The sequence below is a fragment of the Haliotis cracherodii genome, unplaced genomic scaffold (genome assembly GCF_022045235.1).
Source record: "Haliotis cracherodii isolate W230 unplaced genomic scaffold, xgHalCrac1.p SCAF_16, whole genome shotgun sequence".
Lineage (NCBI taxonomy): Eukaryota > Metazoa > Mollusca > Gastropoda > Lepetellida > Haliotidae > Haliotis > Haliotis cracherodii.
Window position 1 is genome coordinate 13,489,162 of NW_027266271.1, and position 22,754 is coordinate 13,511,915.

General features: G+C 41.6%; 2 protein-coding genes across 2 annotated transcripts; one reads left to right on the plus strand and one right to left on the minus strand.

The window, feature by feature from the left end:
- The first annotated feature begins 2,339 nt into the window (after positions 1–2,339).
- LOC139463844 (ankyrin repeat and SOCS box protein 1-like) lies at positions 2,340–12,021 on the plus strand. The gene is made up of 4 exons (XM_071245216.1): positions 2,340–2,622; positions 4,850–5,070; positions 6,635–6,980; positions 7,803–12,021. The coding sequence occupies exons 1-4, from the start codon at positions 2,433–2,435 to the stop codon at positions 7,943–7,945; spliced, it is 900 nt and encodes a 299-aa protein (XP_071101317.1). The 5' UTR covers positions 2,340–2,432; the 3' UTR covers positions 7,946–12,021.
- A 4,044-nt stretch (positions 12,022–16,065) lies between these two features.
- Positions 16,066–21,316, minus strand: LOC139463845 (cathepsin L-like). Its single transcript, XM_071245217.1, has 8 exons — positions 21,199–21,316; positions 19,980–20,110; positions 18,874–18,979; positions 18,040–18,189; positions 17,697–17,820; positions 17,356–17,456; positions 16,809–17,080; positions 16,066–16,316 (listed from the first exon to the last, which is right to left on the minus strand). The coding sequence occupies exons 2-8, from the start codon at positions 20,108–20,110 to the stop codon at positions 16,217–16,219; spliced, it is 984 nt and encodes a 327-aa protein (XP_071101318.1). The 5' UTR covers positions 21,199–21,316; the 3' UTR covers positions 16,066–16,216.
- Positions 21,317–22,754: the final 1,438 nt, after the last annotated feature.

Consider the following 22,754-nt stretch of genomic DNA (forward strand, 5'->3'; position numbering starts at 1 on the left):
GGGCCAATTTCAAGATTCTTGTAATGGCCGCATCCACACTGACCATTCGTGACCAACTCGTGTTGTTCCGGAACAAGTCGAATAACTACTCGTGCTCCTCTCGTGGCCATCTACGACTGGGTGCCGTCTAAGCGCAAACGGGCATAGCTAAAAGAATTGTCAAGTCGTTGTGTAATGATTCACTATTAATCCCCTCATGTGTCATATATATTCCAGATGCTATTTAAACACATCGGGACTTATGATATATTATTGTATGATTGGACATATTTAACTGTATCTTGGGTTTTAGATGCAAGACATATGTAAATCCACAAATTATTCCTGAGGGATTCTTTGACCGAAGTACTTTAAGTCATACGCGCATTCTGATTGGTTTGTTCTGTTTTCGCACATAACATTCATTGATCAGGGGACGAGTCGTCTTGTAGGTTATGGAAAGGGGCGAGTGGTGACGAATGGGCAGCAATGTTACTATTCGGCTTGTACCGGAATAACACGAGTTGGTCACGAATGGTTACCGAGAGTGTAAAAGGGCTCTCACACATTGCCGAGTTGCGTCCCGAGTATGGAACCGAGCTGACTTGGGGGTACTCGTGTGGAGCTCGTAGCGAGGTCGTACTAAACTCGGGGTAACTCGGGAAACCTCGTACTGATCTACGAGAGTTTTGGAATTGCTCAAAACAGCCGTGCCGCCAGTCAACTCCTAAGAAACCCGTTACAAACTTGTAACACTCGCCCTACTCGTAGTAGCCCCGTGGCGACCTCGTGGTGCTCGTACAGAACTCGTATGAGGATCGTCTCGAAAATTTATTGCCGAGTTGACCGAGTCTAACATGAGCTATACGAGTGTAATTCCCGCCGAGTTATTCAGCAGCTCGTAGCCACCTCATACCAAAGTCGTACCAAACTCGCACTCAACTCGTACAGCTCGTATCGAGATCGTTGTGCTCGTATGCAACTCTTAACAGACTCCTATTAGACTCCTGTTGGACTCCTATGGGGCTCGTAACACACTCGTAGCGCACTCGTACTCGAATCACAAAGGAGGTAACCCGTGGTGTATTTTCAAAATGGCTTCATGATTTACTAGCGAGGTAATGATTTTATTTATTTATGGATGAATTGCAAAGTACATTTTCTGAAAACAAAGTAGTATTTTGTAGATATACAAGGTGTGGTTACATTGTGATTGTGTTCAAAGCCCATGGCAAATCGTAATGACAGCACTAAAATATACGGGGTGCCTGCTAAAACGGCACCTCAGCAAAACGTCACCGATTTCTTAGGCGAAAACGGCACCTCATTTGACGAAAATGGCTACAAATTGTCGGGCGAATACGGCAACTCTGTTTTTGGTAACGATAAGAACGATTTATATAGTAGTATATATGTTTTCCTTGGGCGGGTATACGTTCTGTTATGAAATATCTATAAAATTACTATTCATTTCCTACTTACTAAAATAAATATTAAATATAAAGTATATCTGAAGTTTCAATTTGTTGAGATTTAACTTGTGTAAAGGTAATCAAAACGTGTGATTTTTTCACAATACATTTGGCTACTTTCTGATGTAAACTTAACCATGCGAGTTAAATTTCATTTATTTTACTTTAAAGAATGTAATGTTTTCACAATAAGTTTAGTTCCGCCTGCCAATCAGAGTCGGCGAGTATTTCAGTACCAAGGTAAAAAAAAATAAGGTGGCGTTTTCACCAGGCAATAGTAGCCGTTTTCGCTTTAGGCGAGGTTACGTTTTCGGCAACCGGTGCCGTTTTCGTTCGGTGACGGTTTGCTGAGGTGCCGTTTTAGCTATAACTCTTATTTACATAGGCCTTGAAATCTGGTTTCGCGTCCGGATCTGGTGAACACCGCCCTGAGACAACTCTCGATGATAAAGATTGAAGCACTAATTCAGATTTTCACATTTCTATAACAGTCCAATGATACACAGCGATGGCTACAATTTCGGGGTCACACACAGTCCAATGGGAATAAGAAATTTATTTCAGCTACGTTCAGACCCAACTTGAGAAGTACAGAACCATTCGTCACCACTCGCCCCTTTCCGTAACCTGCCATTCGTCACCACTCGCCCCTTTCCGTAACCTGCAAGCAGCTATTCGGCTTGTCCCGGAATAACACGAGTTGGTCACGTATGGAATGGTACAGAACCCAATATTTTACGACGTTTCACCTAATCTGAAAAAGGGGAGGTAACTCTACAACAGCTGTAGCTCCTCGCAGCGACGGTTGCGAATACCTTCGCATGCTCGAAGCACATACTGGATTGTCAACCCGCTGTACTGAGTATGCATAGCTTTCGCATATCGAAAAGTAAACAACGTTAATGTCTTCGCTTGTGGTTACATTTCAACGAGCCAACTGTCCCGACATTTATTAGACTGCCGACAAATTGTGCGGTCTGGATGATCAGCCATGCTATTGCTGCGCGCTTCTATGACTGTCAGTTTCAGACGGCGGATTCGGAGCTGCACGAGAGTGCGCATTGCGGGGATACACTCTCCCTCCGGAAACTGATCACACAGGACGTTTACAAAGACCAGATTGACAAAAGGAATCATTTGGGATGTACACCGCTCAGACTGGCCGCCACCGGTATAATATTACAAACTGTAGCATTCCTACAAAACTTGCTCTAGGCCCCTCGTTCACTGTATGTCAATGTGACTTCAGATCCACCATGGGTACAATGTGTGAAGCCCATTTCTGGTGTCCCCCGCCGTGATATTGCTGGAATATTGCTAAAAGCGGCGTAAAACCAAACTCACTCACTCAATCACTCAGATCCACCACAGTAAATTTGTTTGTTTGTTGTTTAACGGCGCACTCAGCAATTAAATAATTAAATCTCGACCTGACAATCCAGTGATTGACATCATGAGCATCGATCCACTCAAATGGGATAAGATGACATAGCCTGCAACCTCGGGGTATCGCGGTACTTGTCATGAACACTAAACGGAACAAAATGCACTCACTAACCTTTATGATTATTCGTGTTCTCTGTATCAGATATCATTCATGTTATCAAACAATGCATATTTTACTGATAAAAGTTAATTATTTACATTAGTAACTACGAGTAAAAGCCGGGCGTGCGCTCTGTTTGACAAGGGAGAGAACAGAGAAAAGTTGTGTATGGAGGTCCGAATTGGACAAAAAGAGGACATAATTCTACCAACTGATTTGTCCAGACAAGTGCAAAGACAGCACAAGTAAAATTCTAAATGTGTTATCAGCAATAGGTATTCAAAGCATTTTTACCGAAAAGTAAGAGAAAAATATTTTTATCAGTCAACAACAAAATATCAGAAATGATATTTTAAGATTGTCTAAAAAATATTGGATGACAATAATTTGTCACAAAATGGAAAAATGTTAAAAGTCAACAATAAATATATAAAAAGCACTCCTAGTATGCCCAAAGTATGTATTTATGTTTTGATTACTAGTGAAGAACGTATTTCTAAGTTTGGCATTATGGCCCTTATGATATCCCAATAGATTCTTGGCACAGAGCGGGGAAAAAATGTGCGTACTACGTAACTTCCGTTACCTCATTAGTCGCCATGAATATGCAGATGATCTAGTTCAGGTCGATAGAGAAAGTTTTCTTGTGGAACTGCGGGTTAAATCGTTGGCCATTGATAGATGGGGGTAAGGCAATATTACAACAGATGCCAGAAATATGTATCAACGGATTAATAACTCCTTACATTCAGCAGACGGAACATTCCGAGGAAATTGAAATTGTTTACGAAGTGAGCACTTCCTAGTTACCGATTTGCATTAATAGACAGCCGCTTAGAGGCATGTCCCGCGTGAACTATCGGAAATCACAAATGCCGCGATACGATGAATGCCGCGGTACCATGGGGTCCGAGTATACATAAAAAAACCAAGTAAGCGAGCTTGACCACCCGATCGCGTTAGTTGCCTCTAACTAAAAGCAAGGATCTTCACCAGTCCACCACAGTAATGTAGCTTAGATCTATATTGTAAATATGTATACATAATTGGAAATATCATTGTTTAAGACCAATCGTATTCTACAAGGCTGAAGAAAAACCAAGCTACTTATTCATGTGGATCCACTTACTGGGAGATATGCATAACGCAACATTTTGTATTGAGACAACACACGCTGAGATTTTATATTTAACATGTTCAGTGACATTGATTTGCAACTCCTGCCATTTGTATGTTTTAGATAAACAGATACAAATTGTACCATGATAAACTTAATAAAACACACAAGACTTCCCACTGAATTAGGATGGGGATAATTGACGCTTGAAAACCATGTTTGACCCTTCATTTATCATTTAACAACAATTTGTTGTCCCGTCCCAGTGTGTATGATATGGGTGTCCCAGTATGTATGATATGGGTGTCCCAGTGTGTATGATATGGGTGTCCCAGTATGTATGAAATGGGTGTCCCAGTATGTATGATCTGGGTGTCTTGGCAGCTGTATATAGCACAAACTTGTATTCTTTGATATTATCAACCTGTAGAGCAAGTAATGAAAACTAAAAGGAAAGCAGTAAATTAATACAATTCCCCACCGAGATGAGTGGACACACAGCCTCCAAGGTTAGACATTCAAATACCTGCTGTGAGATCTATTTCCTGTAACTACTACTCATTTATGAAAAATATATTAAAACTCTGAACCTTTTTCAGTTTCCAGTAGAAACTAACATTTTTAGTCCACCAGTCCTTGAAAAATGACAAATTTCTACCGCTTACAGTTCTAATTTGCCAATTTCTAACACTGGTTTCTGTGAATAATTTATTGAGAAAGATTTATTGTATTCAGGTGGCCATGTGGAGTCATCAAGAATCTTACTCGAGGCTGGGGCGTCCATCGATATCTCTGATGTGAAAGGTCAGACGCCATTGTTTGTAGCAGTGAAGAACAACCATTGTGACTGTGCTCTCCTTCTCCTCCAGCATGGAGCAAACCCCGAAGGCAGCGAGGAGAATGTTGCCACGCCCCTCTACACAGCTGCCATGAATGGCTTCCTGGTCATGGTCAAGGTAAGATAATTCTCTAATTAAAGATCCTACAGGACCTTTGAAAATGACCTCCTTGCTTTGTAGTAATGGTCACCCTTCTTATTGTATTGGTCAAGCTACCCACAATGTTTAATGTTACTGTAGGCAGTCATAATATTATGAATAACTCACACAGCCCCTTAATCACCATATATATATATATGTGACCAACCATGAGATTAGGGACCTTATGGAGGAAAAGTCACATTTTGACTTTTCATTATATTTTAGAACTACAGCATTTTCGGTACACAAAAATACAATTCACAAGCTTCAATTCATATTTATGACAGAGATACGTGACATCACACATGGCTATATTCACGGGGGGGGGCACGGGTGGCCCAGTCGTCTAATGTACCGCGATTCGCTGTGCAGAGTTTCGTCCTTTGGGCACGCCAGAAACGTATGATTGTGGGTTCGAATCCCGGTTCGCCCCGATTGTGTTTCTAGGTTTGTCATCACCATACCAGTGCTCATGGGTTTCACCGAAGTGATAAACGTGGGAGACCTGCATCACTTCAGGCTTTCCTCCCACATTAAGCTGGCACGCCGTGATATAACCGGAATAATGTTAAAAGCGGCGTTAAACCAAACTCACTCACTCACTATATTAACTGATGTAAGTTGACGTCAAACATCTTTATGACGTCACAGCACAATTGTATCGCAGCACCCATAAGGTCCCTTTTCTCCTGGGGGGGTCACATATAATGTAATTTTTGCTGTTTAAAAGGGAAGGGAGTTAACTGACAATAAACACCCAGTTTCTACCCATGAACTATATGGATTTTAACGTGGAGATTTCGGTGGACTGCAGGATTTGCAAAGCATGTGTACTGCCACCTGGGCGTCGACCGATATTTTCCAAATCTTTTCATATTTTTAATCAAGGTGCTCAAGTGATTTGATGCACTTTGCAAGGTAAGGCCCGTTTTATTACAATTTAGATCTTGAATAGCGATCATATTGTCTGGAGTGGGTGCCGCCATTTTGTTTGAAGCAAATGCAAGTGAATGTGAGGTCTAATCTGATCAATAGGAGGGATATAGACATGATGGAAGGGACATAACTCGTAATAGCCACTGGTGGCTATGATCGCGCACAGAAATGCCAGCTTAGTTTGGCAAGGGTGGAAACTGGACTCAGTCAGTTAATGTCCTTGCCTTGGGAAGACGGTAAGGCTGAATAGCTCCTTCGCAACTTACTCTTGTAAGAGGCAACTTAATGTATTCTGCTGTCTGACTTCGGTGACATGGTTGATTGTGTGTTATCTTCCCCTAATAATGTGGATTGCTGCATATAGTATCAATCACTGATCCAAACCTATTTCCAGGCCTTGTCATATCATGCATATGGTTGGAATATCATGAATATTGCTGAATGCATTCTTAATCAACAAACAAACGTAATACATAGTAAGGATACGATTTATGGATGAACAACATCTTTATTACAATTAAGAACGATGTTTCGGTGTAGGTTCTAACACTGTTATCAAGCAAGCAAGTGTAAGAATACATGTATAAGAACTGCTTTTTTTCAGATCTTGATACAATTTGGTGCAAATGTGACGTGTCAGAATGTCCGAGTTTTTCGTCCATTCAGCATGGATCCCCTCCAGATAGCCGTAGCATACCAACAGTTTGAATGTGTCAAACTCCTTCTGCGGGCTGGTGCCAACGCACAGAGCAGTACACGGGAGGCAGCTCCCTTGTATCACGTCGCAGTGAAGCAGAGGTGTGCAGTGGGGTTCCTGCAGCTGCTGTATGAGTTCGGAGTGTCCGTGTACACCAGAGACAATCACGGCAAGTTTCCCTGGCTCTATGACTTGTCTGGATACCCTGAGGAGGAGAGACACAGAGTCCTTCAATACTTCTCCACAATACGAGGTATGCACTCCACACACATATTCTTTCTCCAAAAAATGAATTATTCTCATGGAATTTATTGATGACAATCTCTGGGACATTCAGGGCTCCTTGTCTGTTCAGGAGGCACAGGTGCCTAAGTGAATTGAGGTGCTGCAAGAGTTACATCCCTTAGGCATGTTAGGATGTCAGGACAATTAATAAAGGTTCATATGAATCACATCCCATGTGTTTTTCAGTACCAAAGCCTTTCTCATATGTTATACTAAGTAGTACACCAGTGATGTAACTGAAATAATGTTCAAAGCTTCATTTGACCCAACTCACTCCATCACTTTTGTCTGTGCAGGATGTCAGTTTTTTACATTTATCGATTTATATTGATATATTTCATTTCAAAAGACACCCAACAGTCTGTCTTCCAGACCCTAGGGAATAAATTACGAAAGTGTGTGACTTGGCTTGTTGTGTTCAATAGTCAATGTTCAAGCTACCATTCACTGGTTTGTTTTCACCAGGCTCAGTTATGTACCAGTTGTAGTGATATGGCTGTTGACTGCAGTATAAACCAGACTCCATTATTTACCAGTTGTTGTGATATGACTGTTGACAGCTGCAGGAATCAGCTGTCTCAGTTGCAGAGAGTTCCAGTGGTGATTCTGGGGAAGATTTGGTCCTCAGTAACCTATGTTAGTTGACTAAAATGCATTGTAACTTGTCATTGTTCCCCATGGATCATTGCTCGTGCTTTCAGTCACTGGTTTACCTTGTCCAGCCTTATGTTTACAACTGTAATATTGCTGACTGTTATATTAAACAACATGCAATTACTCACTGTTTCAGAGGAGCCCCGCAGTCTAAAGTCCAGCAGCAGACTGTGCGTCCACCACACTTTGAGTCGGGCTGACCGCCTGAGGAGGCTGGACACCCTGTGTCTACCCAGCACATTGCTAGACTACCTAGCATATCATGACATACACAGATGATGACACACACAGATTGAACACACAGATGACATACACAGATTGAACACACAGATGACATACACAGATGATACACGGATGATGACATACACAGATGACACACAGATGATGACACACACAGTCGATGACATACACAGATGATGACACACACAGTTGATGACATACACAGATGATGACACACACAGTTGATGACATACATAGATGACACACACAGTTGATGACATACACAGATTGAACACACAGATGATACACGGATGATGACATACACAGATGATGACACACACATGATGACTTACACAGATGATGACACACACAGTTGATGACATAAACAGATGATGACATAAACAGATGATGACATACACAGATGATGACACACACAGTTGATGACATACATAGATGACACCCACAGTTGATGAGATACACAGTTGATGACATACATAGATGACACACACAGTTGATGACTTACACAGATGATGACACACACAGATGATGACATATACAGATGATGACATACACAGATCATAACACACAGATCATGACACAGATCATGACACAAACAGATCATGACATAAACAGATGATGACATACACAGATGATGACACACACAGATGATGATACACACAGATGATAACACACAGATGATGACACACACAGATGATGACATACACAGATGATGACATACACAGATGATGACACACAGATCATGACACACAGATCATGACACAAACAGATCATGACATAAACAGATGATGACATACACAGATGATGACACTCATAGTTGATGAGATACACAGATGACATACACAGATGATGACATACACATATGATGACATACATAGATGACACCCAGATGATGGTATACACAGATGATGACACACGCAGATGATGACATGAGTCTTTTGTCTGATTGTATTAGATGGTACTATGCATCACCAACTTCAATAATGTCTTGACATGGTGCTCAGGTGAAAATGACCTTTTTGGGTACACACACAAGTACGTTTCTTTATTGATGAACAGGTTTCATAGGGGGAAGGTTTGAACCATTTCACTGTAAGGAAGAAGTTTTAAGAACTTACTGAAAGTTATTGTCTAATATTTGTCTAAGTAATTATGAACTTGTTCAGGATGTCTTCACCTGTAGCATCATCTATGCACCAAACCTTATTGGACTGTATGAATTCTCTCTGTAGTAAGACAGCATCAGGGGAGATAACTGCATAAACCATATCTCTTGTGTGTAGTTGTCTGTTGACAAATAGATCTTCAGTACAACATATTTAATGTAAGAGCAGACTAAAATGAGGAATCGGTGGTTACAATGTGTAACATGGCATATTGCGTCATCAGTCTTGACAGTGTAGGGCTTTGCTCATGCCATTAGCTATTGGTTCACCTAGCCCTTACTTGCTTGATACACAGGTTGCCCTAGGCACATCAGTCGGCTGTTTACAGGTGTGCCAGAACTTTACGATCATGGGCTCGAATCTCATCCTGATAAAGAGTCATGGTTTTCAGTACCATAAAATGCATGTGGGTGTCACCATTTATGTAATAAACATCCAAGATTATGCATCATCCTTTGGACCAACATATGTTACTTAATGTCAGTTTACAGCCGATTATTTTTGACATGATCAAGGTATTTTTATTTCTGACATGAACACATCTGCGTTCATAGTGATAGAAATAACTTTTGGAGATATTCAAAGATTTCTTAATTTATACATATCAGGTCATAAGTGGCAAGGACAGCATAAAACCATCTTCATGAGGCAAGAGACTTAATTATAACTGGCTGTAAAAGTCCAGTTTCCATCCTTGCCGTACTGAGTGGAATTTCTGGGCTCAAAGGTAGCTATTACCAGTGGCAATAAAAGTTAATTCATGAGTATACTGTTGGCGAAAAGGGCCCTTAAATACCTATTGAACAGTTTGTTTAGTCACCCTTAAAAACATCGCTCTTACAGTGGGTCGGTCAAAAACTATTTAAAGTTTGATTGTAAATTTCTTGATTTTGTTATACAAACTTTCGAGCGAGTGTCAAAGGATCTCATGCCATATTTTTGTTCAGTTTATCAGAATAATGAACTTTTGTTATATTTTATATTATATACTCCAACGTTTTTATCCTTTGTATCTTATAGAGACACAAGGCTCAGTCAAGTGTTAAAAAATATATTTTTAAAAGTCATTTTAATTTTCCCAGGTACTTGCCATGGTCAGCAGATCGGTAATATTCTGAACACAAAAGTTCGGGATCACAATCATTATGGGGATATTTTTGTTGTGAAGACTGAGCACACAATTATCCCTGACAATATTCATGATCCCCAACATTATTTGTTCAGTATATATGATATGCACCATGACAAAGTTTAGGAGCTCTATCTCAGAATGTGTTCATCAGTAACAGGACGACTGTTTGTAGTCCAGAGTGCAATATTTTAGTGTGTTTTTGTCTTTGTTTTTTGGAGTATTGGACAGGATTTGAGGAGTCGTGCACCTGATAATAGATTATACTGTAGGTGCATCAAATGTTGAATGGAGGTGGTGTTCCCTGTTTTGTGTCTAGTTTGTCTGAAGAAGGAGATTATGTTCTCATAACGTTTTGTTTATGGTAAGACGTTCATAATTTGTGTCTTCTAACCAGTTTTGAATTGACAACTTATCAGTTGCTCCCTTAACTAAATGCTGTTTTTTTCTGGCCTACCACTTTTTCTGATGTTGAGCATCATTAAACACACAAATAGAAAAGGCATAACAGGGTCAAGGAAGTGAACCATTGTCAAATAATACACTGTTTTATCATCCCCAACTGGCTTCCACAGGAGATATGGCTTGGATGAGATCAAGCTATATCTCCTGGGATATCACAACTATGAAATTGCAACACAATGCTTTGCAGACCATTGTGATGACATTGGTTACCAGGGCATGAGAATCAAATTACATCACTAATCTCTCTGCCACTGTAGCTGTTTAGCTGTCATTTTTACAGTCTTTTTACAGTTTTTATAACTCTGGTTATAACTCTTTACAAACTGTTTGTTTGTTTGTAGTTTAATGCCGCACTCAGCAATAATGCAGCTGTATGACGACATTATGTAAGTAATCGAGTCTGGACCAGACAATCCAGTAATTGATATCATGAGCATCGATCCACGAAATTGAGATACGATGACATGCATCAAACAAGTCAGCGTGCCTGACAACCCGATCCCGTTAGTCTCCTCTTACGAGAAACGTAGTCGCCTTTTACGGCAAGCATGGGTTGCTGAAGACCTATATTCCATCCGGATCTTCACAGACGGTTTACTAACTAAACAAGTCGGGAAATAATTTTGGATGATAAATAGAATCTTGTCTATTAAAGTATAAAACTCCGAGGCATGTTTTAAACTTTTATCGACCAGTGTTGGTATATTTATCTCAACAGACACAAGGGTGAGATTCTCTGTTTCTCCATATAGACTGTTCATTAATATGAGAAATACCCATAACATTTGTGCATTAACAATGTTTGAGAACAGTGTTATAACCATGTAATAGGTCATTGACCTCAACAGTTCAAGTAGGACGGGACATGGGCCAATTGGCAGTGGTCCGAAGATTGATTCATTTCATTAAACACGTTAATCAAATGTTGTGATGCATGTCGGTCTAGCAGTTACCAGTTGACTTGATTGCAAACCAGTTTTACACGGTGAGGCCGATCCAGGATTTTTAATACCGATACAAGTTAAGAAATTAACCATGGATTGACAGCAAAGGTGACACAAATGTAACTCGGGTGTTGTTCTGTATAGTCAACTCTTCCCCAGGTACTCTCTGTGTGCTTAAAAGTACCACTGATATCTTTCTGTACGTACAAATGTACCATGGGTATCTCTGTGTGCATAAAAGTACCACCATCTTTCTGTAGTGTCTGTACCCACAACGACGACCCCAGCAGCGGGACTGACACAGGTTGACGCGGGGTGTTTAGGCAAAGTGGGGTAGAGCACCCCCGTGCCGTCCTTTCAGAAGTTAAATATATTCTGTTGCACATGAGATTGTTGCTGTGATATTGTTGTTTCACAAAAATAAACTTGTTAAAGTTAATTCTTTGTCGCATTATCATTCAATTGTATTTTCTACTGAACTGAAAGTTCGACTGAGCTGGTGATGCACTGTCCGGCGTGTGACCAATCAATTCTACATGCGCTCTTTAAAATATTTACATTCATTACATCTCCTTCGAAACCTTAAAGTCCTTGAATTTGAACTTCCCTAATCTGAATGTACAATTTCTTTCAGTTTCTTTTCGGCATGGTCCCCACAGTAGCCATACTGGAGATGAATTTCTATAGCATTTGCTCTCATCTTTAGTTGTTTCTACCAATATAAAGTCCGTTAGTGATCAAAATTAAACTCTTTGTTCAGAACTACTGAAAGTATTGATATCATGTTTCTATAATATGTTAACAGGCACGTAGGAGCGTTTTTCAAAATGGGTGTGTCGAAACATATTTTCTGCCGCGGTGGGGTCATACAGCCAAGACATGACCCTACATCACGAAAAGACCCCATCTCGGCTACGCGCTCGTGTGTGTGTGAGAGAGCATATATATCTACAAAATAAAAAAATAATCAATTTCCAAATGGAGCCAAGCGCAATCTAGAGATGCCAAATCATACTAGACTTGAGTTGGACTCGTTTTTCAATTGTATTCTCTAGGGTCTGGGAGAGAGACTAGCATAAAACGAGCATAGAAGGACGTAATTGTCGAAAACCAAATATGTCTGACAGTTCTTGCCATCTTTGACCCATGAGAGATAAGTCATCAGACAAAAGCATATTACTAAGTCGTGTATATAGAATTATAGTACACAATATAATGTATGTCATTAAATGCTTAATTCGGTTACACAGCAAATACGACCCGTGAAGATCCGGGGTAGAATAGTCTTCAGCAACCCATGCTTGCCGTAAAAGGCGACTATGCTTGTCGTAAGAGGCGACTAACGGGATCGGGTTGTCAGGCTCGCTGACTTGGTTGATGCATGTCATCGATCCCAATTGTGAGGACTGCTGCTCATGATATCAACCACTGGATTGTCGGGTCCAGACTCGATTATTTACATAATGCCGTCATATAGCTGGAATATTGCTGAGTGCGGCGTAAAACAACAAACCAACCAACCAATCACAGCAAATAATCTGTAGGTATGTAGATGTTGGCCAATGGGTGGAGGGTTTAAGCAATATTGTCAGTGAAAATGTGTTGAAAAATAGAAATTGGCTCGTACGGACATTTTGTACATCAATGTTTACAGTGGTCGTCGCTACCCCTAGTGAACAGTATATTCATCCCGTGCACTCAAAAGAACCCACTCATCCGATGGTAGATGACTAGATGGTGGAAACACGAATACATCCATACACCCAAAACACAAGTGTCACAACGTGTGGTGTCACCCTGGTCAAGTGACAGTCCAAATGTGCCTCTGTTCACCCAGCAGGGAATGGGTACCCGATAGGTGAGGTGGATGCAAAAACCCACTAACGCCCGTAGGTAGCTGGGTTGTATACTTCCCAGGGAGTTGAGAATGATAACTAGAAAGCAAATCGATCCACTGGTCGGGGAACAACTTAACCGCTTTTGAACAGATACTAGTACCCGGACAAGTGCGGCATATACATGTTGAATATAATTAAAAAAAAACGTTGTTAACATTTGGTTGTGTGAAATCAGTTAAATATCCCATTTTGTATACACTGCATATACAGTAAACTACGGTTATAACGAACTCAAAGGACCACTAATTTTAGTTCGTTATTACCGTAGTTCATTATAAGCATATATACAGCATAACTACAGCAAATAGTCGGGACAAAAAGGTAAGTTCGTTATATCCGCCAGCTCGTTATAAGCGTGTTCGTTATAAGCGTAGTTTACTGTATGATTTACCTGACATAACCCTTATCATGTCGAGGTGAATGTTCAGGCACGTGTGTCTTATTTTTATAGGTGAAGGTAACCACATACAGTAAAGTACGGTTATAACGAACTCAAAGGGACTACTGATTTTAGTTCGTTATAATCGTAGTTCGTTATAAGCATATATACAGTATAACAACAGCAAATAGTCGGGACCAAAAAAGTAGGTTCGTTATATCCGTCAGTTCGTTATAAGCGTGTTCGTTATAACCGATGTGTACTGTATAACTGAGGTATAAATTCATACATGAGCTTTTATGACAGGATATTGTCAAAATTTAGCTTCGTTATCTCTCGTACATATCCTCCGGTTGAATGGACGTTTGTTGAGGTCAAGAACACATGATTAAAAGGCAATACTCATAGAAAGGCTTTGCACAATTTTGAGATGATTAAAACAATTAATATATATGCATCCGTGTCGGCTCCATCATTTCCACAAACCTGAAATTTTGAATGATTGAGGAACAGATTCGGGGGAGGCAAAAGGATTTGATTTGATTTGTTTGTTGTTAACGCCGCACACTCAGCAATATTCCGGCTATGGGACGGCTGTCTGTAAATAATCGAGTCAGGACCAGAAAATCTAGTGAATGACATCGTGAGCATCGATCCACGCAATTGAGATCGATGACGTGCATCAACCAAGTCAGTGAGCCTGACCACCTGATCCTGTTAGTCGCCTTTTACGACAAGCATAGTCGCCGTTTACGGCAAGCATGGGTTGCTGAAGACCTATTCTACCCCGGATCTTCAGGGGCCGAGGGGCGAAAGGAGGACTGGGTGGGTGCAGTCAGTGACCGTGTTGATTGTGTGTCCTTGTGACCTGAGTGTATTATCGCCCACGCTATCAACAACGTTGGTGATGGCTGGTTCTGTAGATAGCCTGTTTTAAACACCGAACGACGCTGGTTTTCAGGGCCATCAACGACTATTTCCAGGTTGTCGTTATATATAGTGCTTTCTGCTCAGTAAGACAACATGTACAGACTCTTATTCTTGTTACCACAGTTTCAGTTTATTAACAGACTCTTTGGTCTGTAGTGACATACAAGCCAAGTACAAGCAGTCTTGGGGTACATGATATCGCTGTTTGGCTTACGTAGATGTGTATAATATTATGATATATCCAAGCATATATACAGTATAACAACAGCAAATAGTCGGGACCAAAAAAGTAGGTTCGTTATATCCGTCAGTTCGTTATAAGCGTGTTCGTTATAACCGATGTGTACTGTATGTACTTCGCAGCACCATGGTAAGCCATGACTAATATCATACAACAACACCCATCCCCTTGCAATACTATTCTCTTTTGAGAATAGGTCTTCAGCAACCCATGCTCGCTGTAGTGAGTTAGCGAGTATGGTTTTACGCTTCTTTTAGTAATATTCCACCAATATAATTGGGGGGGGGGGGGGGGGGGGGGGGGAGAGGTTACCAGAAATGGGCTTCACACATTGTACCCATGTCGCGAATCGAACCCGGTTCTTCGGCGTGACGAGCGAGCGCTTTAACCACTAGGCTACCCGACCGCCCCTGCTCGTAAAAGGCACTACGATTGTCATAAGACTCCACTAACGGGATCGGATGGTCAGACTCACTGGATATGTTGATGCATGTCATCGTATTCCAATTGCGTAGATCGATTCTCATGATGTCAATGACTAGATTGTCTGGGACAGCTATGATGGATAGCTTGGACTACCTTTAGTCATTCCCACTTTCTTCTAACACTTGCTTTCCGAAGCAATGCCCCAGATCAAATGCCAACAAGCATGTACTGCTCATATCCCCCGACAATATGACATGTCCGGTTGTGTGCAAGGGATTATCCCGGAAACGAACACTACCGCCATTTTCAGTCTAAGTCCGAGTCGTTGCCATGGAAACTCGAAAAAAATATTTTTCAAAAATTCCAAATTTTTATAAAGTAAAGTGTTTACCACTCGACCTATCTGTGTGCCAAGTTTGATTAAGATATCTCTCATGGCTTTTGAGTTCTGCTTCGGAAACGAAACGTGACGGACGGACGGACAGCACCCGTTCCTATATTCCCCTTCCTTTTCGTGGCGGGGGATAATAACTCCATTAACGAGAAAGAACCAAACGGATGTGCCGATAATGACCAACACTGAATTATTACTAAAACATATTTTATTTACATATAAACTTGCAGTCTACACATGACAGACAAAAATGTGCAAACAAGAACACATGTATCCACGACGAGATCTCGCAGTGTCCTGAGATGAGATCTGAGTGAGACCGGATTTAACAGGCATGTTGTTTAGACTGTTGGGTAGCTGGCCTGGGTGGCGATACCGCACTGGTTCTTCTTGTTCCTGGACATCATGATGTATCCCTTCATTCCCCAGGTCTCGCCCCAGCTGCAACATAAATATGTACACCTTCACTTCTCGCAACACTAAACCACCAGTCTTGGAAAATCGTCTAAGAGGACTTGAGTTAACCTTTTTTCACTGGTCCTAAGAAGTTGCTCTTAGTCCTACTTGAACAAGCCAAATTGTTTACTCTGTTTACTATATTTACATTTTCTCTCAGTTTTATTAAGTTTCAATTTGTTGCATAACTGAAGCATTGAGAACTGGTTCCGAATTATAGCCTTCAAATGTTACTATTTGAGTGAGGACAGCCATCATTGGATTTTTACTTTTCCTCAACACATTCTCGGGCTTACTATCTACACTTGCATCAAACTGTGAGCAACTGAATTGGATATTGCATACACCTCATCTGGGCAAGTGCAATTCCACTAACATGTGAAGGAAGAAACCAAGTAAAGCCTAAGTTTAAACTAATAAATATACTAATACTAATATAACATAATATCTCATGAGCAGTTAGCTTTCACCACGCACCTGTTCTTCACCAACCAGTAGTCCTTGCTGCCCTCAGCACCGTATCCTACTGCAAGGACACCGTGGTCAAGCCTCTTGGAGCTGCATTTCTTCTCATCATAAACTCCGCTCTTGTAACTCTGGAACGATGGGTGACCGGCGTCGATGGCGACAGCAATGGGGCCCACTTGAGCCACGGCGTGCTGGAGGGACTCCTCTGAGTCCTCCTTGATATCGACAGCGCCAGTGTCGGTTGCACCAACATCGGCACGCTTGAAGTGGCATTTTCCATTCTGAAAACAGTACGAAGAAAGCGGCATTCTATTAAGTTTCATAATGGACAACAAATATATTGTGGAAAGTGCTTTGGCTATTATTTGCAGATATGTTGAAAGAATAAGGCCAAATCAAGGAAGTGACTGATTCTACCCTTGGTGTTGGTTATATCAATGTAACTATCAGAAAAGGGTCACTTAAGAAGCTGTTTTCCGAATACGTTTCAATATATAGCTCAATTTATGCGTCTTCTCACTGACATTATATATAATCTGTAGACAAATGCTCTTACCTTTGCTTTGTATGGATAGCTGGCCTCAGTATCAATACCCTTGTTGACCTTGATGTACTTGAAGGCCTGGTCCATCAAACCACCTTCACACCCCATGTTGCCTGGAACAGAGAGAGGAGAGGTTGATGTCCGTGTCTACACAAGTTGCACGGTAACTGACTCATTTTGATAGCTGACTGGACAGAGTAAAAGACGATTGGTGCCTGCAGGAGATTCCATGGTTGAGTTGATTACCTAGCTTGACCAGGCTAAGAAGGAAGAACCAATAATTTCAACAAAGTGAGACACCGGTTTGGACAACAGTGCTGATTCAAGATAACAGCTCTCACACATTTATTCACCTTCTTTCTTGGAACAATCGACCAGGTTCTGTTCTGACAGGGACACCAGTTTGCCCGCCTTCTTGAAGTGTTGTCCCTCAAGTGATCCAGTAGAGGAGAAGGCCCAGCAGGAACCACATTGTTTCTGAGGAGGAGGGTACATCTCAGTGTTCTGTTACACTATATAACCTTTTGCTTGCATGTTGCAGTGTTAAAAGCAGTAACTTTTACTTCGAAACATGCCAGAACCTAGAATCGTAATACGCAGATGCCTTAATTCTGTTCTTGTCATTCATCCAAGACAAAATATAACCTCATAGGATAATACTATTTCTCTCAGGTATGTTTTATTGACGGCACCCACCTGGTTCTTCACGGGGGTGACGTAGCCCTTGGTTCTCCAGTCGACGTGGGTGGGGAGGGCGCCGACAGAGTTGTTTTTGTACACTCTATGGCTTGGTTTCTTCAATTCCATACGGTAGCCGTTCATCATGGTAATAAACTCCTTGTGTGACTGGGGAGGACAACCACAGACATTATTGTTAAAGGGAGACTAACCTCGGGATTATTGGCAGTCCTAGGAAATCCTGATTCAGGTCGCTGAAGCACCTTCTGTTCAACAGCATCTTCTAATTGTTGTATTATGTATTTCAGTTCACGAGTTCATCATTTCTCCAATTACAAAGTGACAGAAGTGAAGATGTCATTCAGGGCATATTACAAGATTTTTTTTTTTTTTTTCTAAAACCGCACTCAGCAGCTATATGATGGCGGCCTACAACTAACCAAGTTTTGACCAGACAATCCAGTGTTCAGTAGTGTGTGCAAGGATCCACGCTGTACGATACACGGAGAATGACCACCCGACCCATTTCGTCGCCTTTTACGACCACTATTGATTCCTTCGGACCAATTCTAACCCAGCAGCTCTACGGGGGCAAGATCACTGAGGAAAATGGTCACTAGAACGTGGGGCATTGTCCCACTTAAAAATGAGCATTAAGTGTTTGACGTATAATGTTAACGATCCATTCAATGACAAATTAACTTTTCGACCTGATTTACCATTTGTAAACCCTGTTTCACCTCATATCCATGTCGTAAGATCAAGCAGAACTAGTTCCGGGATTACACAAAACCATAACAAACTTAGTAAGAAACGATCAATATTCTGCCTTCAAAATATTACTGAACGTACCATGTCAGAGTATTCATTGACGCCAAGTCTGTAAGAGTGCTCTCCCCCGTCGGCCTCCAAATTGTGTGTTTGGATGTAGTTGACATTCTTCTCGAAAATGATGCGCCTTCGAATATGAAAATAATTGGTATTTAAAGTGAGGTTTTAGATTTTATGAAATAATCATACATAAAACAAGTATTGGTGATAAAGTGTAACCATACAAATAGAAAAGTCTTTGTCCACCACTATCATCCGTCCATCAGTTTGTCCCGTGTCCAGTAGATCTACATTCTTGTGACCCCAACTCAATCACTCACTCACAATGGCTGTTCATACATACTGTACTTGTAAACTACTTGATGCGTTTCCTCACTGAGCATGATGTCAGTGTGAAAACGTTCAGGTGACTTGACCCTGTTTCTGCCGACCCAATCCTCCAGGCTTGTGTCGTCCGGATCGTGTATGCTTACTCTTAGTCTGACTACCCAGAGTATGTTCACAATGTGACTACTACTCCGCGTAATACTTACTCTGCGTCGGACTAGCTCATGTATGCTTTCGCTGAGCCTGACTAGCTCGTTTATGCTTTCGCTGCCTCTGTCCACCTCGAATATACTTACTCTGCGTCTGACAACCTGTGTATTCTAACTCTGCGTCTGACTAGCTCATGTATGCTTTCTCTGTGTCTGACATGCTCGTGTATGCTTTCTCTGTGTCTGACATGCTCGTGTAGGCTTACTCTGTATCTGACTAGCTCATGTATGCTTTCTCTGAGCCTGACTAGTTCGATTATGCTTTCGCTGCCTCTGTCTAGCTCGAATAAGCTTACTCTGTGTCTGACTACCTGTGTATTCTAACTCTGTGTCTGCTTGCCTCAATTCATCCCACATCTGCCTTCCCTTTTTTCCTCCCAAGCCCATGTCTGGCAATTCCGTGTCTTCTTGTTTCTATCTACACCATAAGTGCCATCCTTTGATTGCCTACCGTATATCTGCCTACTCCGTATCCAAGTGTCCTGTATCTGACACACTGTGTCTGATTCCTGCTGCCTAGTCCACGTCTGCCTACCCTTTGTCAATCTGGCTTCAGTCCCCACAGCGCCTGTCTACTCTCTGCATGCCTACCTGTACTTCTCCTCCTTGGCGGTGTACTGCTTATTGTGGGTCTCCTTGAACAGCTCCCACTCCGTGTCCAGTTCAGCCCGAAAACTCAAGGCCACCCCCAACAACACTGCAGCTAACGCCAGGCGGAACATCTGTCCAGGATGAAAATCCATCACATGACACAAACCGGCAGAAACATCCTTTCTCAGTTCCGAAGAAAAGAAATTAGGGACCATGGTAGCAAAAGTATATCTCGTTCTGGATACTCCCACCCCATCTTCTGGAACGTCTGCGAATCTACATATTTTGATGGATGGTTCAAGTTATCGTTTCAGTAAATGAAACAGAATAGTTCATTTTGACTTGTCTTACACTTGTCAGAGGGGTTCTCAAAGTACGGGATCTAGACTACCAGTTGTCGGACTTTAATTTTTGTGGAAGCCTCGGTGGCTGAGTGGGTTAGATCGCTGACTTTGTGTGCTGGCGATTAGGTGCCTCACTCTGGCAAGAGTGGTTTCGAATCCCGGACGGGACTCAGCCCCTCAAAAAGTTCGAGAATCTGTACTTTACTAAGAAAGTGTTATCCCAAATATAACATTTGTTACGTTCATTTTGAAGATTAATTGCACGGAGCTATCGCGTTTGGAAACTACATCGGTTACGACCTCTTTGTGAATAATAGGAACATGTTGCAGCATTAATCTCACTCTAACTTCCTATGGGGCGGTGGGTAGCCTAGAGGTTAAAGCGTTCGCTTGTCACGTAGAGAACCTGGTTCGATACCCCACATGGGTACAACATGTCAAATCCCTTACCGTTATGTTGCTGGAATATTGCTAGAAGGTGCGTTATCCATACTCACTCACTCAGTAAATGCCAATGTTACAACCAAGCGGAATACAGAATACCCAGGTTGTAGGTGACTTATAGGTGTGTATACTATGTTAATTCTATGTTAATTAAGATTGGGGGCGGTCGGGTAGCCTAGTGGTTAAAGCGTTCGTCACGCAGAAGACCAAGGTTCGATTCCCGACATGAGTACAATGTGTGAAGCCCATTTCTGGTGTCCCCCGCCATGATATTGCCGGAACATTGCTAAAAGCGGCGTAAAACCATACTCACTCACTCACTAATAAAGATGGTGATTAGTAATCGTATACGTAAAAGTAAGCTTAGAATCTCAGTCTTAAAAGCCGTGGAATGCCTACAGTTACAGGCATGTGTATAGGTATGTACTTACCGTGGTCAAATCGGCTAGTTTCACAAATAGTGGCGAGTGCTGAAGTAACAGCAATATTTATATCTGTCGAAGTTAGCTCGTGATCCCCACGTGTTCTTCGCCTGAGTTGTTCTCGTTACCCGCGATAAGAGTCAACTGACATCCATGAGATGTGCACCACATGTGAGTTCACAATCTAATCAATGTTTCAAAAGTGCTTGTGATTAAAAAAATTAAGAAATGCGGAGATAGGACCAGTTATACTTTCTGCCTTTAACTATACTGCATTGTGTTGGGTTCTGGTTGCATTCACAAAATAACAAAAATCCCTTTGAGGGAAAGTGGTAAAGTCAAGCAAAATAAAGTGTCCGCATGGTAGAATCATGAACTGTGGTCTGATGGATAAAGCCTCTGAAAGAGTGAGTGAGTGAGTTGGGTTTAACGCCGCTTTTAACAGTATTCCAGTTATATCACGGCGTGTCAACTTAATGTGGGAGGAAAGCCCGAAGTGATGCACGTCTCAGACGTTTACCATTCCGGTGAAACCCACGAGCTCGGGTATGGTGCTGACAAACCTAGAAAGATAATCGGGGCGAACCTGGATTCGAACCCACGATCATGGGTTTCTGGCGTACCCAAGGGATGTAACTCTGCACAGCGAATCGCGTCGCCTTAGACGACTGCTTCCCGCCCCTCGTCCGACAGTAGAGCGGAAGTCGAGGGTTCGATCCCCTGCCGCGTCATACCAAAATATGTTAGCAGATGGTACTTGTTGTTACCCTACCTTGAACTTGGTATAAAGGGGCCAAAACAAGGGCTGGTCGGTCCGTGTCTGTTTTGGGCATCCGTGTTAAAGTGTGGCATTGTATCTCAATATAAGGGCTGACAATATAGAACCGGACTAGTACAAGCAGCTTATTACCCTAAGTCACTTCAATGGCTCAGAATATTATACCAGGTTACTTGAATTGCTCTGAATATTAAGCTAAGTAACTAAATTGGCTCTGAATATCATCTGAAATCATCTGAATATTATTCCAAGTCAATTGAATGGCTCAAAATATTATGCTTAAATCACTTGAATGTCTCAGAATATTATACTAACTGTAAGTCACTGGAATGGCTCTGGATATTATGCTAAGCCACTTGAATAGTTAAGAGTGAGTGAGTTTGGTTTTACGCCTCTTTTAGCAATATTCCAGCAATATCACGGCGGGGGACACCAGAAAAGGGCTTCACACATTGTACCCATGTCGGGAATCGAACCCGGGTCTTCGGCGTGACGAGCGAACGCTATAACCACTAGGCTACCCGACCGCCCCTGAATAGTTAAGAATGTTATGCTAGGGCACTTGAATCGTTCTGAATTTTATGCTTATTTATTGAATGGCTGTGACTATTATGGTAAGCTTTTGACCGAATACGATTCGGTTTATAATGACAGTCATGCAAATTAACCAGAATAGACTCGTGAAGTAAGCATGAGGTCAGTCCAATAAGGAAAGAAAATTTATTTCCTTATAAATGAAGTCTATCCTAATGCCCTTAGTTGCCTTAATAACTTTGATGAATGTCGG

Bases quoted from the DNA above. Each gene is read 5' to 3' on its own strand.
- LOC139463845 (XM_071245217.1), bottom strand. From the start codon at position 20,110: ATGTTCCGCCTGGCGTTAGCTGCAGTGTTGTTGGGGGTGGCCTTGAGT. The intron at 17,457-17,696 runs GTGAATAAATGT...TCTCTGTTCCAG, and splicing joins CGATTGTTCCAAGAAAGAAG to GCAACATGGGGTGTGAAGGT. The intron at 16,317-16,808 runs GTGCGTGGTGAA...TTTATGTTGCAG, and splicing joins TACTGGTTGGTGAAGAACAG to CTGGGGCGAGACCTGGGGAA.
- LOC139463844 (XM_071245216.1), top strand. From the start codon at position 2,433: ATGATCAGCCATGCTATTGCTGCGCGCTTCTATGACTGTCAGTTTCAG. The intron at 5,071-6,634 runs GTAAGATAATTC...GCTTTTTTTCAG, and splicing joins GCTTCCTGGTCATGGTCAAG to ATCTTGATACAATTTGGTGC. The intron at 6,981-7,802 runs GTATGCACTCCA...TCACTGTTTCAG, and splicing joins ATACTTCTCCACAATACGAG to AGGAGCCCCGCAGTCTAAAG.